This window comes from Zonotrichia leucophrys, chromosome 2 (assembly GCF_028769735.1).
Source record: "Zonotrichia leucophrys gambelii isolate GWCS_2022_RI chromosome 2, RI_Zleu_2.0, whole genome shotgun sequence".
NCBI lineage: Eukaryota > Metazoa > Chordata > Aves > Passeriformes > Passerellidae > Zonotrichia > Zonotrichia leucophrys.
In genome coordinates, this window is record NC_088171.1 from 110,647,018 (window position 1) to 110,667,992 (window position 20,975).

Consider the following 20,975-nt stretch of genomic DNA (forward strand, 5'->3'; position numbering starts at 1 on the left):
AAACCATCTTTCTATTGAGGGTGCAGATGGCATTACACTCCATCCTTAAGTGAAAGCAGAAGATTCACTACCTTCCAGCTTAAGTAAATGAGATGATCTGATTTAGTGAACTGTTACAAGTCTACCAAATTTATATGAACCCTCACTTAAGCTAGGAACCTATAAATGGGTATTAGAAATGAAATTACTTTACATCCCACTATTTGACACTAAAACTACCTTTATGATCCGCTCCATCTGGGTTTAAATGCATTCTTTTCTGGCACTCTGAGCAGCTCATTAGAAATCGTGTCACCGCTTCTCTCGGTAGGAAGGCATAGGTCTCCGAAATCTGAAATTAATAACAAAATATAGGTGTTATTATGTAAGCTGATTGAGCATGATTTAACAGACCTGATCATCATATTTCCAAATAAGGCACATTATCTTTTAATGCCAGGAAGCACAATGAAAGCATGTTCTGCATACTACGTAGGATTTCAAGAAGCATCTCTCCAATCTGCCTACTTAGTATCTAATGGCTACTAACAGTTGGTACTGAACAAAATCCCATTTATATCAAAAGGGGGGGTTGTTTTCTGTTTACAGTTCATTTCAAATTCCTTTCAACAAAAAGATTAATATATAACAAAAAAAGTTGAAGAGAGACCTTTTTTTAACAGCCAATGCCAAAAAAGAGAAAGCACTTGTCTTATGTGATCTATTTCTTTTGCTGCAACAATACATGGACAGATATAGGACTTGATTGATTAGCAGTAAAGAAGGTTGCCTTACTATTTTAACTTTGTACTTAAATGTTTTGTGAAAATTTTTTTCTAAAGCTTGTGGTTTTGTACTTTGGAGTACCTATGTTATTTTTACTAATAGTTAAAGAATTTGTGAACCAGTTGATTTTAGAGACTCTGCTTTACCTGGCAATACTTTGAAACAACAGATTTGAGTTGTTTCTTGGTTTCAACAAAATCATTGTTTCTAACCACATACTCACAAATAGGTACCAGAGGGATTTCTTTCTCTTTTGAGAAGGAGAGGAGGAAGAAGTTGTTACTGGTTTTAAAGATTGCATTTCCCTCACCCCAAAGGATGCATCTGTCTTTACAGACATTTTGCTCGCTGAAAAGGACCCGGAGGCTGGTGCCAAGCTGAAAATGAGCTAACAGCATACTCTCTGATCCCAGACAAACTACATCTCATACTGGCTACTTTAACTGTAGAGCCAACAGATCAAGAAAAATTATTATCCCTCTCTACTCAGTGCTGGTAAGAAAGCAGCTGGAATAATGTGCCCAGGTTTCCCCTCAAAGTTCACATTCTTCTCCACACTTCAAGAAGGCTGCTAAGAAGCAGGAGATGGCTCTGAGCCAGGCCATCATAGCAGCTGGAACCTAAAGGAAACCTTGAAGGAAAGGCTGAGGGAGATAGATTCCTTTCATGTAGGTTATGAGGCCAAGAAATATCTCATTTTAGTCCACTGCTGCCTGAAAGGGAGTTAAAAATCTGTAGAGAAAAACTCTTCATAATGTATATCTAGGGACAACAACAGAGGTATCTTGGGACATTCAAACCAGACATCAGTAGAGACTGTTACAATCCAGTGCACTGGAGCAGCTTTATCAGTTAGGTGGAGTTTGATGAAAACATCCAAACTTGGGTGTTTTCAAGCTAATAAAAGGCAAATGTATGGCTTTTCTGTGATTCCTTAGATATGTTGATGTATATACACTGAACAGTGCAAGTGTTGTAATGAATCTCTAGCCTCTTTTTTCCCAGCTATGGTGACTATGTTATTATGGAGATAATCCTTAATGGAAGACCAAGGCCCAGCAAGAGAGATTAGGAGAGTGAGTTGTTAATCTGTTTGTACTGCCCTACTGTAGAACCTTCAGCAGGATTTGATTTCCTATCAAGCACTATGCTGAGATGCAAGTCACACTAGGAAGTGAAGAAGAATGGAGATGGTGTGTATGAAAATGTGGCTACAGAAAGGACAAGATCAGAATTTAACTAGAATTAAATGGGATTACATATTGTCCTAATCACTTCTGCCCCTTGACAGGGAGCTAAGAGGAGGAACGATGGTCAGTTTTAACTTTCTTACACTTTTCCACTTGGCTTGTCTCCTACTTAACCTACGTTGAATTTTACATTTCCTAAAACTCCATGGATCAAATTTATCAGTCACAGTATTTTTGAAAATAGGTGGAGTTTAAATTAGTGTTTGTTGATGTGATGTGTATCATGTCAATACATAGAAATTATGCATTATAAAATGAGAATGCAAAATATACCGTCATGTCTATAACATTGGTTTTTAGGCTGTTTATTGTTGTTGTTTTCTTATATAATGAAAATCTCTTTGGGAAGGGAGAAGACAATTAGTATAAAAGCAAATATTGTTCTGTGATAAAAACTGGCAAAGATTTTTTCTGGGCCTGAAGCACCTTTTCTGAAAATTAAGGCACTAAATGAAGCCACTTTTGAATGGGAGGTCCTACTAAAAATACATTTTTAGATTATTTTTTCCTGTTTTTTATACCCACAGAGCAGATGCTTATTTACCTTTCTAAACATGAAAACACTGGTTATACTCATGCTTTACAGAAACTGAAAAAAGAACATAAAGCCAGCTAGAATTCAGTATTGAACAAATTGGAAAGCGCACGTACACAGCAACCTCTCTCTTACAACATTTAACATGCTTAGCACTGTATTGAAATTAATGGAGCTTACCAATGGACTCATTAGTCCCCTGCATTTGATAGGAATGCTCCATTTATTCTAATCAAGCATCTCTGTCAAAATTCCAGTTCTGCTCAAACAAGATGAAATTCCTCCATGGAGAGAAAGTGAGCTAAGGCCCAGATTTGGTAGGTCTGCTCCACTGACTATAAGGGAACTGGGTTTTATAACTAAATTTGTCCATAGAGCAGATGCTCGTGTCTCCAACCTCCCACTGCAACACAGTTTTAAGGATGCCCTTCCCTAAATAACTCCAGATTTCACCAACTTCCTCCCCTGTTTATTTTATAATTTGAATCAATCACTGACATTCCTAGACTTCAGTCTGTATAAATTGGCATAACACAACAGGAATCACATTAAAAGAGATACATAAGGAGCATAGCCCACAACATTCCTTATTCTTGTTGCCTGAATATATAGAAAAGAAAGCTATCTCCAATTTTCACTGCCAGGAAGCTGATGAATTGTCTCCTCTCAACTGCACAATTTCACACCCCCAGCAGTGCAGACCCTTGTTTGCCTTTCCTCCCTACATTGTAAGATGCAGATAGCCTCTTGCTGGCTCTGGCCGAGCTCTGAACCAGATGTAGCCAAGAAATACTCAACCAAATTAGCACAAGGCTGAACATAAAATCCCTTCTTTCAGGTCTCAGTATAGTTTACCAGATTGTGCACAAGACTGGACTGATGTAATTCATGGAGCTGGCTTGCATGTGAGTGTTTCAGAGAACAACCTGGAGGCCTATGACACTTTCTAAGTAATTACACAAAAATACCTGAGTGGTCTGATGTCATCAGGAAAAATGGTTTCTGTCCTTTACTCTATCCAAAAGAAGGAAGTAATGACTCAGCCCTTGCTGATGTTGTATCCTCTCACTGCCTTCTGTGGCCCAGCTCCTAGCCTTCTTCTCAAGGCTATTAGCTAATAAAACATATAGCCAGACCATCTTTTTCAGTGATGTGTTATAAAAAAAGAATATGGGTTTATTGTAAATCCATGCCAAAAAAAAAAAAAAAAAAAGATTCAAAGATGAACATACTTCTACATTTTAAGAAAAACTAAAGCCAGAAAAAAGAAGTGGGAGATATTGCCTTATTTACATTCATACTCTGACAAATCAGACTGTCATATTTTTGGCATGACTTACAAGAAACTTCTAATGCACATGCCCATTCCCATCAAAGACCAATGAGTGCTGATTTACCATACTGATAAAATTACTTGGATTGATTAAAAAAAATATTATAACTATACTTTTCTCAAATATATAACCTCTAGAAATATCCTTATGGGATTCCTTACTCTTACTTGTGTTTTTATGGCACATAAGTACATCTTCTGCTGCTTGTAGAATGTGTTATCTCATAACTGGATGTGTTCTGTATCATGGAGAAATCAGAAAACCAGCAAATTCTAGCAGGTTTGTGTTTAGGTATTGCATACTAGGTATAGCTATTATAGCTATATGCCTTTTTACATTGTAAAGATATATGAAGAAGAAACAGAACTTCCAGGGCATTAAGCAAAAACCACAAAAATTACACAGGGTTTGTTTTAGCCTCAGAAATTAAAAGATAAGAAGCAAGAATACAGTCCATGTACATCTACATATGTTTGGCTTTAACTCTGAATTGAGAGGAAAAGGAGTTGACTTCAGTGGTTCCAGAGTCAAAGCTTTTATGATCTTACCATTAACAAAAACTTTTTGGTATATTTTGACATACATGACTGCATCCAAAGCATCATGCAGCAGTGAAGGCCAGTCTAGGCTTGTTTACTGGATCCCATGAAGAGCACAACTAGCACAGGCAAGTAATCCACTACCTGAGCATGTAATCTGATTTATATTGGAGCTAAGCAATGAATGTCCTAATTGTCTGTGAGAAGCCTATTTCATTCCTACTGCATCACTACAGGCAGGGAAAACAAGCAAAATTTCCTTTTTGCTCTCCCATACTCAGATGATTTAAGTGCAGGATGTTGTGATGATGTAGCTTTCAGAGCTAAATTTTTGCTTGGAAAGTTAACAAGTCCTAAACTGAAAGGCAGATTTTAGGACACATATGGCAGAGTAGGAAAGACAAGTGTGAGGAGAGGGAGTGAAATTTTGCAAGTGAACCTATTAACCTCTAAAGAATTAACATGGAGGGTGTATGTGTAGTCTGGAAGATACAATGTGTCAGAATAGAGATTTTGCATGTGCGTTTGTATTTTTCTTAATTAAGGAGGGTAAAGGGGGAAAAGATGATCAAAAGAAGACTCCAGGAGGAGGGAAAGAGAGAAAGATAGGGATAGAGTGAAGATGGTAGTCTGTCCTGGGCCCACAGCCATCAAACCAGGTGGCAGAAATTGGTTTCTTGATGACAGGAGGGCAAGGCAGCCAAGGGAAGCCCTCTCCTTTCCTCAGCAAGAGGTCAGAATGGAGGGCTGACACAGGAAATCAGATCTAGCACTGCTGGGAGTTTTAGCAAGAGCTCACTACCCTGCTACACTGTGGGAAATGCTGTTCCCTCATGTGCTAAACTTGCACTTCACAGCTCCCTTCCCTTCTCCCCTCCTCTAGCAAAAACTGCTTTCTGTGAGGGAAGCAATGGGAAACACCTGCGAGTGGGACAATTGCCAGGACACTGAACACTCACCCTTTGCAAAGAATCAGGCTCATAGAGTAAAAGTGCACGGCGCTTGGCTGTCTTGCCATGCACACAAGAACAGTGTGGATGCAAGAATTTAAGCATGCTAGGGCCCTGCACAAAGCTCAAGTTCTTCTACTTCCCCAAGAACAAGTCTGTCCTGTACAGAAACCAGCCAAGACCCAAACCTACTTTAGCCCTGTTTGATCAGGAAGGACATGATGTTATCTCACAGAGCAACCTGTCAAAAAATTATTCCCTGAGGAAAACACACTCAGTGTGATGCTCACAGGGGACTCACAAGCACATTCTTGTTTTGGGAGGGGAAAAGAACCCCCTGTTTCTCAGTCTCAGCAAGGCTTTTCTTAGGCTGATAGGAGAGATGGGAAGCTACTCAAAATCTTGATCCAAAATCAAGAAACATTTATCAGTGGGTGATAACATTTAACAGCTGGGTGAGGCAAAAAACCCCAGATATTACCCCACATCTTAAAGGCTCCTGTTAATGCCTCAGATGTTATATATTTATGTACTACCTATCTGATGAGAGTCTTGTCTCAGGCTGCTTTCCCTTGACACATTAGTATCTCCACGTGTTTTACAAGCCTACTCCTTCCAGCTCATCAGCCCAGTGGCTCTTTTTTCATTTATGGGTTGGGAGTCTTATTAACCAACCCATTTCACCTGCTCAGACATGACAACCCTCACCCACAATTCAAGTTCACTGCTGTAATGTTTCAAGATTTTGCACAGAGACTCACAGACTCAACAGAGATATTAGATCATCCTTCACAGTTAAAAAATTCAAGTAGAATATCTACATAGAATTAAAGGTGCTTAAGGTAGCTATGAGACTTATACACAGCTCTCAGATAATGCACTTAGTTGTGGGAAAATGTGTCCAGATATAACATAGAAAGGTAAGGCACCTTCTCAATTGTTTAAATTAATGAAAATCTAATACCTTTTATAAGGATATCAAAACAAAGTAAGAAAAGTCAAATCTGTTCTGAAATATAGGGCTTAATCCCTTTGTCTGGCCTGACAGTACCAATAGCTGGGCATGATAAGTAACACAGATGTTTTAGCTTGCCAGCCTCATCACAGACCATTTGCACTTCTTGCAAAGTGTAATAAGGCTATTTTTTCCCCTGGTTTGCACTGAATCACAGAGTTATCCTGACAGCTTGAGCCTGTTGCATTATGCTGCTACTGTAGCCACAACTTTTCCCAGTTACTCCCACCTCTGATATACCCTCAACACTTGTATTTAAGTTGTAGACACAGATGAATAGTTTAAGTCAAGAAATGTAGTTCTACAAAGGCATAGAAAGCCTGCGATGCACTTGTTGCATGCCTTTCCCAAATACACCAGATGGATTCTTTTCCTGAACATTTCTCTCCCATGCGTCCCCATCCCTAGTTTGATGCCACAGTTCTCCTTTCAGAGTGGGATGTCTGTACAGAAATAACTCCCTGAGAACACAGAGTGAAAAGCACTACCCCAAAGCAAAGAGCTCCTCTTAGACACTGAGCTGTGGCAGCACCTGCTAGCGGAGATACCCCGGCGAGATCCCGGTGCTTTCTCCTGACAACACTGCTGCCATCAGCATCTCACTCCACCTCCTGTGAGGCCCAGCAGAGCACCCAGGGGAATGCAGGACAAGCATGGCCCTCTTTGGGCACCACCGCTTCCCCTTGCCCTGAGGAACATGCTCTTTTCACCTTCCGCATCTTCCGAGTCACCTGTGCCCCTGCTGAGCAAGCGACTTGGCCAGGCCTTGCGTCACATATCCTGCCTTTGTCAGGGAATCATCTCCCAGATCAAGATCCTCAATGTTTTCCCTGTTTGTAAACTTCCCTGGGAGCTGGGAAAGTAGCTGAGATTAAAAGCACCACATTAATTATTCCTTCACTTTGGCATACTTTGGATATGATTTAAAGTTCTTGGTTTCATTTTACATGTATAAGCCACATCTGGGTTATTTGCTGGTATAGATCTACTTAAAGTTATGCTGGCAAGGAACACAGCACATCAATCTTACCTTGTATACAAGTCTGGTACTCAAAATGAACACAAAACCTGCCAGTTAAGTAGGACACTCCTCCTGTTTTGCATATTTTCAAGGTTACTCTCCCACATACACACAGAGTTGATACAATTCCCTTCTGGTCTTTAGTGTGCAGAGGAGAAGAGAATGGGACCTTATTCTAAACTTAAATATTGAAGGACAGAGGCTTTCCTAATTTATCTATAGGGTTTGTGCCAAAAATCCTAAAGTTTGAGCTTGGTACATTGCTGCCCCAATTAAAATGGAAAGGCTCTTTCCAGTACTCTGCTCTTTAAGAGGTCTCAAGTACCACATCCTGTTTATCTTCCTGCACAGTGCTAGTGTAGGAAGTTCCACACAAATCAATCAGTTGTAAAAATATCATGCAGTTAACATAAACAAGGCAGTGCAGATTCCCTAAATGAGTTTGTCAAGTGTTCTGAACACATTTTTAGAGAGACATTCTGATGTATTTTAGCACACCAGCACCCAGGGTGACTCTATCAAAAATTAAAAAGACTCTAGCTATACCAAATTTGTAACTCCATGTAAATGCAGACAGTAGTTAATTAAGTCACCTTTGACAATTTCATTACCCTTAAAATCATTCTGAAGTGTATTCAGAACTTTGTGTGGAGCAGGTTTTCTATTGAAAATGAGACTCACACACATATAAGCAAATTAATTACTTAAAATCAATATGTTCCAATTCTCAAGGGCTGTGCCATTAATTTTTCAGAAATACTTAGGTACTGAAAATCCATGACAGTATTTATGAACTTCAGAAGTTCAGGAATTTTGTACCAAACTTGTGGTGTTTTCTTCCCATAATTTCTCTGTTAAAAAGTTTTTTTAGGCTATCTGGTGAGAGAATGGAAGCAATGTGACTAGATCATGCCAGGGGTGAATTATAAATAGCAATTGTAGCACAGAGTTTGTGAAGCACATCTCCTATAAAAGTTCTTCACTCAAACCATTTGGTGAATACTTATGTATGACAAATACATGCAGAGATCTCAGGGATGATTCACTTCTGACACGTGAATAAAGAAACAAGACTAAATTAATCTTGTTCCAGATTTACTTAATGAAATTAAACCCCACCAAAGTACTTCAGTTTGATTTATAAAGCTTTTAAAATAAAATGGTTTGGGAGACAGTTACCTGAGATATTACCTTATTCCTCCTTACATTGCCACAGAGGAGGTAGATACTGCGTGGCTTCCTGGAACAGACTGACACTACAGCTTTTAATTTTACTAAAGGCATTTTCATGGACAGGTCCAGTAAAGGAGCATGCCTTTCCCCAGAAGTTCTGGGGGTTTGATGCCTGTTTACTTCACTTAATACTTATGTCAGAATAGAGAGCAAGAATTGAAATTTGTTTCTTCTGGAGTATTTTTTCCATTTTTTTAATCTATGGAAGCCTTTCAAAATTATATATGTGAATCTGTCACTGGGAAAGGCAACTCAATGCCCTTGACAAATTAATATACAATTAAATGAATGCACAAATATTGCAGACTGACAAAAACTTACATTTTGGCACCCTTAAAGATGCAACAAGCTCATGTCTCAATTGCAATAGAAGTTGACAATAGATGAAACTACTGTGTAGGCTACTGAATCTGCACAAATAGTTCTTCTCACCAAAGATACACTAGTCTTTTATTGTTTTTATTGTTATTCACAATAAACAAATTTCTTATCTGACCTGCAATCATGGGATTCTTACAGTAGTAAATATTATACTTGGCACACATTTGTGGGATGATGACTTGAAGTATTGTATTTACAGTTGGCAGCATTCCTTATAGCTGTATATTAGTCTAAGACACTTGTGACCTATACCTTTGAACAGCCTACTGAGGTAAAACAAAATAGAAAGAGAAAGGTCAATGGAAAATATCACTTTTCTAATGTTTTCTGAAAGAGAAGATGAAGTATCAAAATGGCTGAGGTGCCAGATGAAAATTAATTTAGAGAGTTTGCGTTAGATCACCCTGAAATAACACTCCAAGCCCTACAAAAGCACACCCAGATGAAAGATGTCTTCATATGTCTATCTTAAGGTCAATACCTCTGGGAACAAATTATAAGAAATTTTGCCAAGAGCTTATCCCTCAACAAACCATCTGAAATAGCCTATAAATAAAATATCTGTGAAGGGATTCACAGATATAGAGAAAAGATTGCTGTAAGGGTGAAAGAAACAGTAATGGAAAACCAGCTGTTTCTTACAGCCAAAATTGAATCAGAAACCTGAAGCTTCCCCATATTCTGGTGACCTCTGATAAAAAAACAGCTCACATAACCCCAGGCTGTTTTTAAGATGAAGAACTGTGTCCAGAGTGATAGGTCACCTCAGGGTCCTGTCCACAGCTCTCTGCCAGCCTCATCCCACTGGGACCAGGGGGAGAGGTGCCTTGGATGCCCTGCAATCTGGTCAGAGGGATGTGATGGGACCTGGCTGGGCACCCCTGTCCTGCCACCCTGGGAGATCCCCTGGTGCTTCAGCAACTGGAAACAGCTGGGCAGGTAGGTCAGGATCAGCCTCTGAGTGTGCCTGGCACTATCACAGCCCTGCACATGGAAAGTTAGTCATCCAAACCCAGGCAAGACCATGAATTTTAAGCACCTTGGGAAAGTGTAGCAAGGGTTTCATTAGTTCTCCATAGGACAGCAAAGTCTTATATTTGTGTCACCAATCACAAAAGCCATTTATAGCTATTTTAGGACTATGAGGCAATTAAAATTTTTTAAATAGTATTTTCTCTCTACTCAGCCAGTTTATGCAGGAATGGGAAGTGCTCCCTCAACACTTTCATTATTATACCTAGTAGTTTTCCAGTCCTTTGAATTTAGGACATGTACAAGTTTTCATACCATTAAATCATTAAGTATCACTTAGTCTATGGCAATAACCTATAAGGCACCTTCATTTATATGCTGAAACACAGAAATCCATTTAGCCAAGTTGTGACAATACCTTCTATGTCTGCTTTAACACTCCATCCATTTAATAGCAATTAATTAATACAGAGCTATTAGAAACCATTATAGAAATAGCAAATTCTCTTCTTGTACCAATGAGAGAATGTCTAGTGAAGTCAGTGCATATGGCCCTTATTACACAGCAAATGTGATTTCTAAACAATATGTTTTCATGCACTAATGAAAGATCTCTGAAATCAGTTTGAGTGAGGATGTCAGTACTAATCTAGTTGGGAAAAAAACCCCACAAATCTCATGCCATCCGACCAAACCCAAATAACTCACATTTTTAGAGACTCATGTTCACTTTAAGCTGTTTTTTGTACTTACTGCTTTATAGGTTCTCTTTTGTCCAGCATGTTTTCTGATTTGTTCTCCATTGGGCCCAGTTTCAACATGCATGGAATAGATAATGTCAAAGAAATCTTCTACGACGGCCACCCGCCGTAAAGACAGCTTCTCATCTACACCTACTCCATCCTGAAAAGGGAAAAAAAAAAGAACAGAAAAAGTAAGGGAGACAAGATGAATAGACAAATTATGATAATCATGAGACACATTATTGTCCTTTTTGAGAAGGGAGTTAAAGACCCATTAATGTCTGAAGATCACCCACCATGCAAATAACAGACGCAGCATTGTAGGAAAGCTGTGTGATGAGAAGGATCACGCCTGCAAGCAGCCCATTTTGCCAAACCAGGGCATTTGGCTTCTTGATAGGAAGTGATCTTCCACTCCAATATTTTAAAAAACAAAACAAAAACTATCTGTGCTTCTTTCTCCAAATGCAGAAACATGATTCAAAGGCAGAAGCTGTCTCAAACACATAGCACAAAAATGCATTATGTGGTTGTTAGCAAGGATGCAACAGCTCTGTTATTCTCTCACTTCCCAGTAAATCTGTGCTGAGTATTTCATAAAGATGTTTAATAAAAGGGTTTAATTCAAAGAGCTGATTGTAATTATGAATATGAAGGAAGTTGTAATAAACAATTTGCCCTTGCAAAAATTGCAAAGACATACTATATGAAGACATACTACATGAAGACATACTACAATATGAGGAAAAGAAAGGGATGTTTTAAATAGTTTCTACTTTTGCACACAGATGTCCAGTTGGAAGAAGTGGAAAAGTGAGAACACCTAGCATCTGATTTTCAAAAGTGATAGTGTCAGGGTAGATAAACACTTCTGAAAAGGAACAGTCCCCAGCGTCTCTGAAATTAACCAGTGCAGTTCAGCTCCCGCCCTTTTAACAGAACCATCCACATTTTGGTGGATGTTTTGTTTGTTTTACAGCTGCCTATGGATTCAGTTCTAATGAAGGAGCAGAAACTTGTTTTTCCAGAATAGAGATCTATCAAGCAGGCTGCAGTTTGTAATACAACACCAGTATATGAAAAATAAAATAAGAAGGGCCAATTCACTTGTACTCCAACTCTGTATTCAAATTTAGATCTTTGGAGGCAGCAGTATAATCTAACATTCACTGTGTATTTTAAGCAATAACAGTGTTCCAAACTGAATGTATTTTATAATACCATTACTGCTCATTTAATTCATGCCACAACAAAACTGATTTACATGGGCACTTCTATGATAAAACACATGCAATTATGGATGCAGTGACCAAATATAGACAAAGATGAGAAATTAAAAGATAATAACTCTGTATGACTCCCACTTGCTGTTCCCCAGATCATAACTTCTTGCTAACCCACTCCACTAAGTTTGCTGTATGTGGACAAACGTGATTCATTTTTCTCACTCCCCTTATTCTAATTCCAGCCCACCTAAATTTTTCATATATTTCAAAGGAAGAACCCAAATAATCCCAACGGCTCCAAGAACCTGCCAGGGTGATGAGAGGAGCTCTGACACGTTCCTAGTACCAATGGAGAAAATGTCAATTTTACGTGTTTAGAGCGTAACCTTCTAAATGTGCATTATCCCAAGTGACAGTGGGTTAGGAGGTGTTGATACACCAGCCAGACAGGCTGTGCCCTGTCCTGCTCTAGTATGCCCGACTTTCTTCAGAGAGGTCCCTGCCCAAAGCTACATGGTCTCTTCCATTGTGTTTTTTAACCCCAGGAGACAGATGGACCTGGGCAGAACCTTGGCACATGTGCGATGAGAGAACTGTCACAGTTCTGATGGAAATGACTGTTGAGGATTGAGGGTGGAAGAACATGAGAAATTTGCAGGGCAATCTCCACCACAGGTTAAAGCCTCAGATCTGCTGGGAACAGTTGTTCTAAGAAAGCTGCGAAGCTCCCAGCCCACTATCAGCTGCTGACCGCTAGCTCAAAAACTTTGTGGAGTTGGGACAGGTTTTGGTTTAAGCATCATTAAGAATTTGCTTGGCACTATACACCACCATTGCCTACTCTTTAAAAAAACTTGCTTTAGAGATAGGGCCAACATCAAATTCAGATCTGTGCAGCTTTAATCTTTAGGGGAATTCACATGTGAGCACTGTAGGGGGGCCCATCTTCAATCATTATTTTCTCACCACCCAAACAGCACAGTGGGATCCCTGATGATTTCAAACACTCTTATTATGACGACAGTGTTATCTCACACTGCTCTCCAAATAGTCAGAAGTTTATAGTGTTGATTAACTGACAAAGATTTAATCTGTTTATTACTAATTAGCTTTATTTTATGAAATTTCCTATGAGGGAGCTCTCTTTTTTAATTAAAAAGAAATGCATTACAACAATATTAATTTAAAACCTGAGATGCCACCTCAGTAGAGCTGACACATGCAAACATTATGAATACATTTAAAGAAGAAGCTCGGGAATGAAGCTCAGTTTGCTGCTTTTGGTGGCCATAGTGTGCAGTGCTCTCTGTAATGGTCTTCCTACGTCCCTCCCCAGACATGGAGACCCAAAGGTTGGCAGTATGAGCTGGGGGTGCTCTTGGAGGGGTATTTCTCCATGTAGCTGCCTAAATCAATAAGCATTGATAGTACTTCTAAAAATACACAGAAGTGAAGTCTGCACAAATTGTCATGACTCCTAACTGAAGTGCTAGAAAAGGAATACAAACTTTCCAAACCTTTTCATTCAAAAAGGGCAGGAAAGAAAAGGCTTAAATAGAGTAGAAATTGCTTCAGGGGCTGTAATTAAATATCTACATCTGTAACTTTATCTAGCGGAGTCTGGACATGACTGAGTTGGCTTCATCCTGCTTGGTGCTGTCTAAGACAATGAAGTAGACCTTGATTCAAAACACCTGCAGTGCTGTAGGAGGTGCCAAGGTGCTGTGAGTGAACTGCTCAGTTCATCCAGCACGCAGTGCTGGGCAGTGCCATAAGCCTCAGCCGCAGAAGCAATACACCAGATGAGTGATTTGAATAGGGTAGCTACTTACTGACACTTTTGATATTCCATGCTGACATCCCAATAGGTAAAAAGCTGGGAAATTTATAAAACCTCAAATCTCCATTTAAACCATGAAGTCTCTGAAGTGGACACAGTTGTATCAGACTTTCCTGCCATATGCCATTATACTACACTTTTATCATGAAATTGCTATTTTATAAAGACATTAACAAAGCAGCCCTGCTTTATAAGCTGACTTTGGGTAAATATTTTCACAGTGCCTAAGGGGACAGGTTTTTAGCTTCAACTCAGGCTAAAAAAAAAAACCTGAATGAGAGAATGCATCATAATGCTATTCCCATGACTGAAGGGCTATGAAATGTCCACAAGGGACAGGACAAGTAATAGGCTTAAACCACAGAACAGGAGATTTACATCAGACATTTGGAAAAACTTACTATTGATGGGGATAGTCAAGCTCAGTAACAGTTTGCCTGGGGAGGCTGTGGGATGTATATCATAGGAGGATTTTGAGACCAGGTTAGGCAAAAATCTGTCAGGAATACTATGAGTAAATCCTGTCTTGGGTATACTAGATATTAATTGAGTTTCTTCTTGATAATTCTAGGAAGCTTAAATGCCACTTTCAAAGTGAGTTGGGCAGTAGCAACTCTGGAATAGCAAGGAGGATATTTATAAATCACTGAGGTATTTTTAGGACTTTTATTCAGCACGGAAAGGGTCCAAGCCTCACTTTCAAAAATGATTTAGGAATGGAAGCCTCACTGAATGCTTTACTTCAAGCATTGAACCTAGACTCTCCAATCTTTCAGGCCATTTCATCCCTCTCCTTTCAGCCATCACTGAGGTGTGCCATGCCCTGTCCTAAACCAGTTTTCTCAGATGCCTCTCTGGCCAGCAGTGTGACATACACTGACAAACCACCTTCATCCTTATAGCTGCTGGAATGGTTTCAATCTCTATCAGTGAGATTTTACTGTTTGCATTACAGTTTTTCCTGTTTACTCTTGTTTTTATGTATATCTAGAGATTCTCCTGGATATCAGGAAAATCTTAGGATACAAATAAAGAAATGTTTCCTTTCATTTTAAGCACTACAAATTGCATTTGTTCTCTGAGATTAAATTTGTTTCCTCAGGGTTTTGTTTTTTTTTTTAATCTAGACAAAGAATAAGTTTCTGAACAGAAGTGAATTTTACAGAGAGTTGTGCACCTCCCAGAAAGTGCTAAGGATCTCTGCGAACCAGGATGGCTGGGGAGACAGGCAGTCTCTTTTATTGAGGTTGAATCTACAGGGCTTGTCACAGTAAAGAAAGGAAGAAAGTTTGCTAGTAAAGCAAATAGATAAAACTCTTAAGGCAGCAAAAATATCTATTAAATGAAAGGTTGTCATTTTTATAGTTACTTTGCAGAGGAGAAAATAATTTAATACAAGCCTTTAAAATTAATGCCACTGAAACAAGAGTGCTTGTAATTCCTTGCTGCCCCATCTCCTGTTGAAATTTCTAGGAGGAAATAGGTCTCATAAAACATCCTCTTGCTTTATGAATGAATATAACTATCAGCATCTTGACAGTGTTTGAAAAATATTCCTATAAAGGCATGATAGACAGAAATAGAAAATAAAAGGAAAGTCTTGGTTGGTAGTTTTATAGAAAATGTTCAGGTCTATAAAAGCCTCTGTTGTAAAAGCATCAAAGCTAGAAGCACCTAAAAAACATTAGGAGTAGATGCAAATGACAATGCACCTAAATATTTCATTACATAATATGAATCTCATATAAATCTAAGACTGCTTTGAATGCAGAAATATGATGTGCAACATTTTCTCATATAATCAGTTCAGACAGCAACAGAGTGAAAGCTCATTTATGCCCCCACACCTCTGCTGACTCGTAGCACATTTTGAATTTCCCCTGGATGAGAAAAAAAGTCTTTTGCTGACTGAAACACCATACTCTGAATAAACAGAAAGTTTTGCTCATAGCCCTACACGTTGTTAGTTCATGCATAATGACCTCTTGACATGATTGTATGTTTTACTCCCTCAGGATGATTGTATGTTTTACTCCCTCAGGGTTCAAGATACAAAAATTTTGTATGGAAAGTGTTAGGAGGAAGCAATGGTAGTTATGTATAACATGAACCCTATATATCTGCCTGCAGAAATAATTCAAAACAAATTAATAAATTGAAAATCTCATTTTACATTATTTCTTTTATCTGCTCATTCAGTAAAATAACTGTAAAATATATTGATATTTAAAATAGGGATGAGTGTTTCATAATGCCTCTTACTCCCATAGAAATGAAAAAATTACTTTAATCAGCCCATGTATTTGAACTCCCAGGTTATGAGTACATCCATTTAAATATCTGACTCATTCCTGTCAGCACAGTGAAAATCCACAAAAGAGAAAAAGTTACTAGTATTTGGTAGCTATTATTAAGTAGCCTAAAATAAATAAACTGATCATTTCTATCCAGTTCCAAATGGATAGATAATAGCAAAAGTATTTATTTTTTTAAAATTTATTATTTGAAATTTACAGTTTTTGTTCATCATTATATCATGTTTGAACAGCAAATCTCATTTTTTGCCAGCAGATGGAGACAGGAAAAATCAGAGTTAATAAAACAGATACACCAAAACCATTTCCAGCTGACAAGTTCTCCCTTTAGAAAAAAACATACACTACAAGAACTAAAAAATAAGCTAGGGCATGACAGCAATGAGTCAAACTAATTGTAGATATAGATCATGAAAACAAAGAGAATAAAGTGAAGAAAAATGGCAAATTAATTTACCCTTTGAGATGAGAGACTAAAACTAAACAACAGACACAGAGTTTTGGTGCATTATGAAAGCTGGAGGTGACAAAAAGTCCTCTTACTTGGCTTGATAGGTGAGTACAAAACAACCAATACACAAAATCCAACAACCAATACACAATACTGAGCAGAAGTCCCTTTCTCCTTTATCTCTTGAACTATTCCAGATGATGGGAAAGCACCAAAGCCAAATCTCTGTCCATAAACGGTGAGGGGTGAATGCTGGGTGCCATATAAGTCTAAAATATCCCACCCAAAAGGGCTATCCTACTGTTGTTTCAGGTGAGGCCATCATCTGGTGCAGATCACTAGCTCCATTAAATTAAGCTCTATCAAGTAGAGGGAATGGGTTGTGAAACTCAACTTGCCAAATTGTGAAAGGAAGGCCTGTCACCTGTCTTTCCTTGCAGCATGGTAAAATAGGCCCAGAGATTATTTCACGATACACAAAATATTGTCAAGGGTATTTTCAGAGGTTGCTTTGGCATGAATAGGATAAGAACCTGGCCAGTGGCCTCTGCAATAAATATTTCATGCTCTTTCCATATTAAAGGGCAAAAACTTTGCTTTCTCATCTTTCTTCAGAAGTGTATATGGATAGCAAGGGCAGAAACTGATGCACAGGAAGTTCCACCTGAATATGAGGAAGAGCTCCAACTCCTGTGCAGTGACCATGCAATGGGACAGATTGCCCAGAGAGGGTGTGGAGTCTCCCTCACTGGAGATACTCAAGAACTGTCTGGATGTCATCCAGTGCCATGTGCTTTAGGATGACCCTGCGTGAACTTGGAGGTTGGACCAGATGGCCACAGTGGTCCCTCCCAGCCTGACCCATTCTGTGAAAGGTAGATCTATCATCAGTGAGAGTGCAGAAAATATTTGAACTAAAACATGGAGTGCATGTACTGACTTTTGAGTCTCCAACCAAAAACAAGCATGGACATGGGAAACAAGAGATAATTTCAAAAAGATGCCTGCACTCAGAGCCTTGAAGGAATGGCAGGAAACCCTGTGATGAACACAGGACAGCCAGAGCCCTGACTGCAGTTCACTCTTCACAGTTAAGAGCTGCTTCTTAACTGAGGTCTGAATACCTTTTCCCCTCAGCACCTGATTATTTTTTCCTTTGATGTTTAAACATTTACACAATCCTTCTGAACAAAAGCAGGTCAGAAGCTGGGTCACACTTCACTGTTTGTGAAGTTTGGTTAGCTGCAGGCTAACCAAACACCACGAGCTGGATCTCTATCAGCAAGCAGGTCACCACAGGAGCAGCACAACTGTGAGCAAAGCACGTGATACCAAGGAGCGCGTGCTACACCGAAAGCATTTCAGGATATCTCTAACCTGGACCTCTGCAATGGGCACAATTCTGGTCACAACCCAGTAGGTGAATGTCTATCAAGTGCCAGTTTGCTTTCACTGAAAGAAATTTGTTTATATACTGAAAAAATATTACACTGTGAAACAAAGACCAGCAAACATGGTCAGGAGCTTTGTTCCAAAGACACGCATGTTTTCCAAACTAAATAAATGCTGACATACCTTCCTTAATAAGGCAACAAGACAGGATTTTTCACACACACATATTGTGATGAACATTACCCAAACTGATGAGAAAAATATGTAACTATCTAGCTCAGGGACACACATGGCCCTGGTGTGACTCAGGAGATCAGAAAGAAGCTGAACAAACACTTATTCTAAAACAGATATTATTTGCCATGTTAGTCCTTCTACAGGCCTCCCTCTCTAGCAAATTCCTGCCTACTTGTCCTGTTAAAACAACAGATAATGCTTCCATCATTATATGCAGTCTGATATCAGCTGGCTTTTTTCTTTTTTTTTTTGACAGAGAAAGCAAAGTAAGGCTCTATTCTGTCTACAAGAGTTTGTTGAGTTTGTGTATTTAGTACATGAAAAAGTAACCCAGGCACTACATGCATTATATTGAGTGAAATGTATGTGACAATTCCAATCAAACCAAAGCTAGAATTGGACAGAGAGAGAGAGAAAGAGCACATATAACACCTGCAGGTTGCATTTCAAATCTGAAAAATTATCATTCATAGTAATAATAATAAAAAAAATCTGCAGATTTTAAAGGAAAGCAATTTCTTGAATTACATATTTTTATTTACATGAACTTAACTATAATTTACTTGTGCATTCCTAATTTTGAAAAATAGTCTCAAAAAATTTCTGATCTTAGGAAGTTTCAAAGAAGTTTTTTTTCTGAAGCTTATATTTTAAAAGAGAAGCAATTACTATTTCTTTTTTTGATAACCAGGTTGTATTATTTCCTGTTCCCTGAAGGAAAATGTCTCTTTTCTAATGGGTTAACATTCTATTAGAAAGAATTTAGTTTTGATATTGAAGTTGATTTTTTTTTTTTTAATATTCATGACAGGTCTGGAAATATCCTGCACACTTCACTTGCCCTCTTCAAAGTTTTAAGCAACTGAGAGCTGATAAACCTAGCTTGGACATCAAGGGTAACTGAACAGAGAGCCAAATCTAACTGAAGCTTTTGTGTTTAAGTTCACATTCATGACCAAAGTTTTAATGCAGGTATTCCTTCTTCATGACTCATTAAAGGATTCATCTAGGTATAAGGACTTTCTACCAGAATTTTCTGTAATACTATGAATTCTAAGAAATTGTAGATTTTAAGCTTAAAAAGCTGTCAACATTTCAGTTCTACCATGAAATAAGATGAAAGTGTGGGAAAATTCATCCCATTAAAGTAACATTTTATTTTTTTATTCTTTTACTGAAAGTAAAACTGACCATAGAGGCAAGTATTAAGATAACTATAAGATTTCTCTTAAGACACTAAAAATATTTCAAAGACATTCTGAGGATGGAGGTAATCTTTCTGTGCACAGATTTCTTCAGCTGCTGAAAAAACAGTAAACACACCATCAGACACAGTAAAAAAATTGAAGGATAACAACTCACTGAAGCACAAGTGTCCACTAAGTGTATGAATACTGAAACGACATTGTCTTTTTCATGTCTTTCTACTCTTCATGCATTTTATCTGATAATTATATCTGCCAAGCTGTAAACAGTTGCTCCAGGACTTTTCCAGCAAAGACTGCAATGCCAAGCTAAATGCTTGGCAGGGGAGTTGCCTTTTCAATCTCACAGCTAATCTGGAAGGGTCAGCTACTCCTGGTGAGTGTTTTAAAGGGAAGGGACTTCAGCTCCCCTCTCCAACAGCTCAGCACACTGTACAGCAATTTCCATGAAACTTTCTTTTCAAAAGTTAGTAGCAATTATAATATATACAAAATTTAGTTTTCCTTTAGTCTCAAGACAGACAGTTCTTTGTATCTGCTGAGTATGAAAAGATTTGCTTATCCTGAATAAGAATACAAGGATAAACCAACTAATTCTCCTCAAAGTTTTTTTGACTCTAGGGGATTTTAAAATGAATGGGTGTGAATCCTAGTGTGGGCCTGCTTAGTATGTTCAGGGCTTTTTCCTAAATTATAAGATCAGGTATTGTCATCAGCTCAGAAGAAAGAAAGGGACGAGATACTAATTAAACTTTACCTCTTAACATTCCTGTCATGCTCCAAAAATGAACAATCTCCCAATTAGAATTTAAAGTGTGCTGTACTTTACAGGTATTCAAGCACTAGGGGAATGCAATGTAGATCTATAATGCCACCTTTTTTCAGACTGATGAAATGCAACTACTGTACACCAAAAGTAACCTAACACTAAAGTGAAGTTTAAATAATAAGAACTCGTTACCCCAAAGTGCTGCCTGCGAAATTATATATATTAAATATATATATTCTAAAATTATATTCCAAATACTCATAAGCCTCTGATGTAAGGGTGTTGGCAGAGGGAGCTTTTTTAATACATAATGTGAAATGCAAATGCCAAGTGTTACATACTGCAGCGAAGTGCCAAAAGCATACCACACCACAGATCAACCCTGCATAGTGACAAAAGGTCTAAATAAATTAAAAAAACCTTCAAAATTCAAGTTAATTGATACAATATTTCAAAACTCAGGGAAAGAGGATGAATCAGAGGACTGCTGATGGGATTTAGTGGTTTTGTGTCTAGGTCTCTAGCTGCAACTCTAGCAAGGGCTTTTGTCTCTAAAGTTGCTTCCTCCTTTTATCTGCTGCCTATGGCAAGGAACAGCCTTGGGGTGGTAGGGAGATGAAACATGTGACCTTATCTTTCCATCCATGTTTCTGCAACAGCTGTTCCCTTGCTTATACAGAATGAGTTCATGGTCTCAGCACAGCTCCCAGAGGACAGCTGTCTCCATCACCAAAACCACTGCTACAACAGCCCATCAGGTGCCATTAATTGGTAACCTCATTAACGTCATCAGTAAAGACAC

At 38.5% G+C, this 20,975-nt stretch overlaps 1 protein-coding gene and 1 long non-coding RNA gene across 3 annotated transcripts in view; one reads left to right on the top strand and one right to left on the bottom strand.

The window, feature by feature from the left end:
- Positions 1 to 20,975, bottom strand: part of NOL4 (nucleolar protein 4) — a 190,430-nt gene that overhangs the window by 144,188 nt on the left and 25,267 nt on the right. For both annotated transcript variants that reach the window (XM_064706061.1, XM_064706060.1), the window contains exons 2-3: positions 10,749 to 10,898; positions 220 to 331 (exon numbers count right to left, since the gene is read on the bottom strand). In XM_064706061.1, the coding sequence (XP_064562131.1) occupies positions 220 to 331; positions 10,749 to 10,898 (262 nt within the window). The remainder of the gene's footprint in view (positions 1 to 219; positions 332 to 10,748; positions 10,899 to 20,975) is intronic.
- LOC135444417 (uncharacterized) overlaps positions 1 to 20,975 on the top strand; it is a 28,128-nt gene that overhangs the window by 4,355 nt on the left and 2,798 nt on the right. The window contains exon 2 of the long non-coding RNA XR_010439213.1: positions 19,011 to 19,171. This is a non-coding gene — a long non-coding RNA (uncharacterized LOC135444417). The remainder of the gene's footprint in view (positions 1 to 19,010; positions 19,172 to 20,975) is intronic.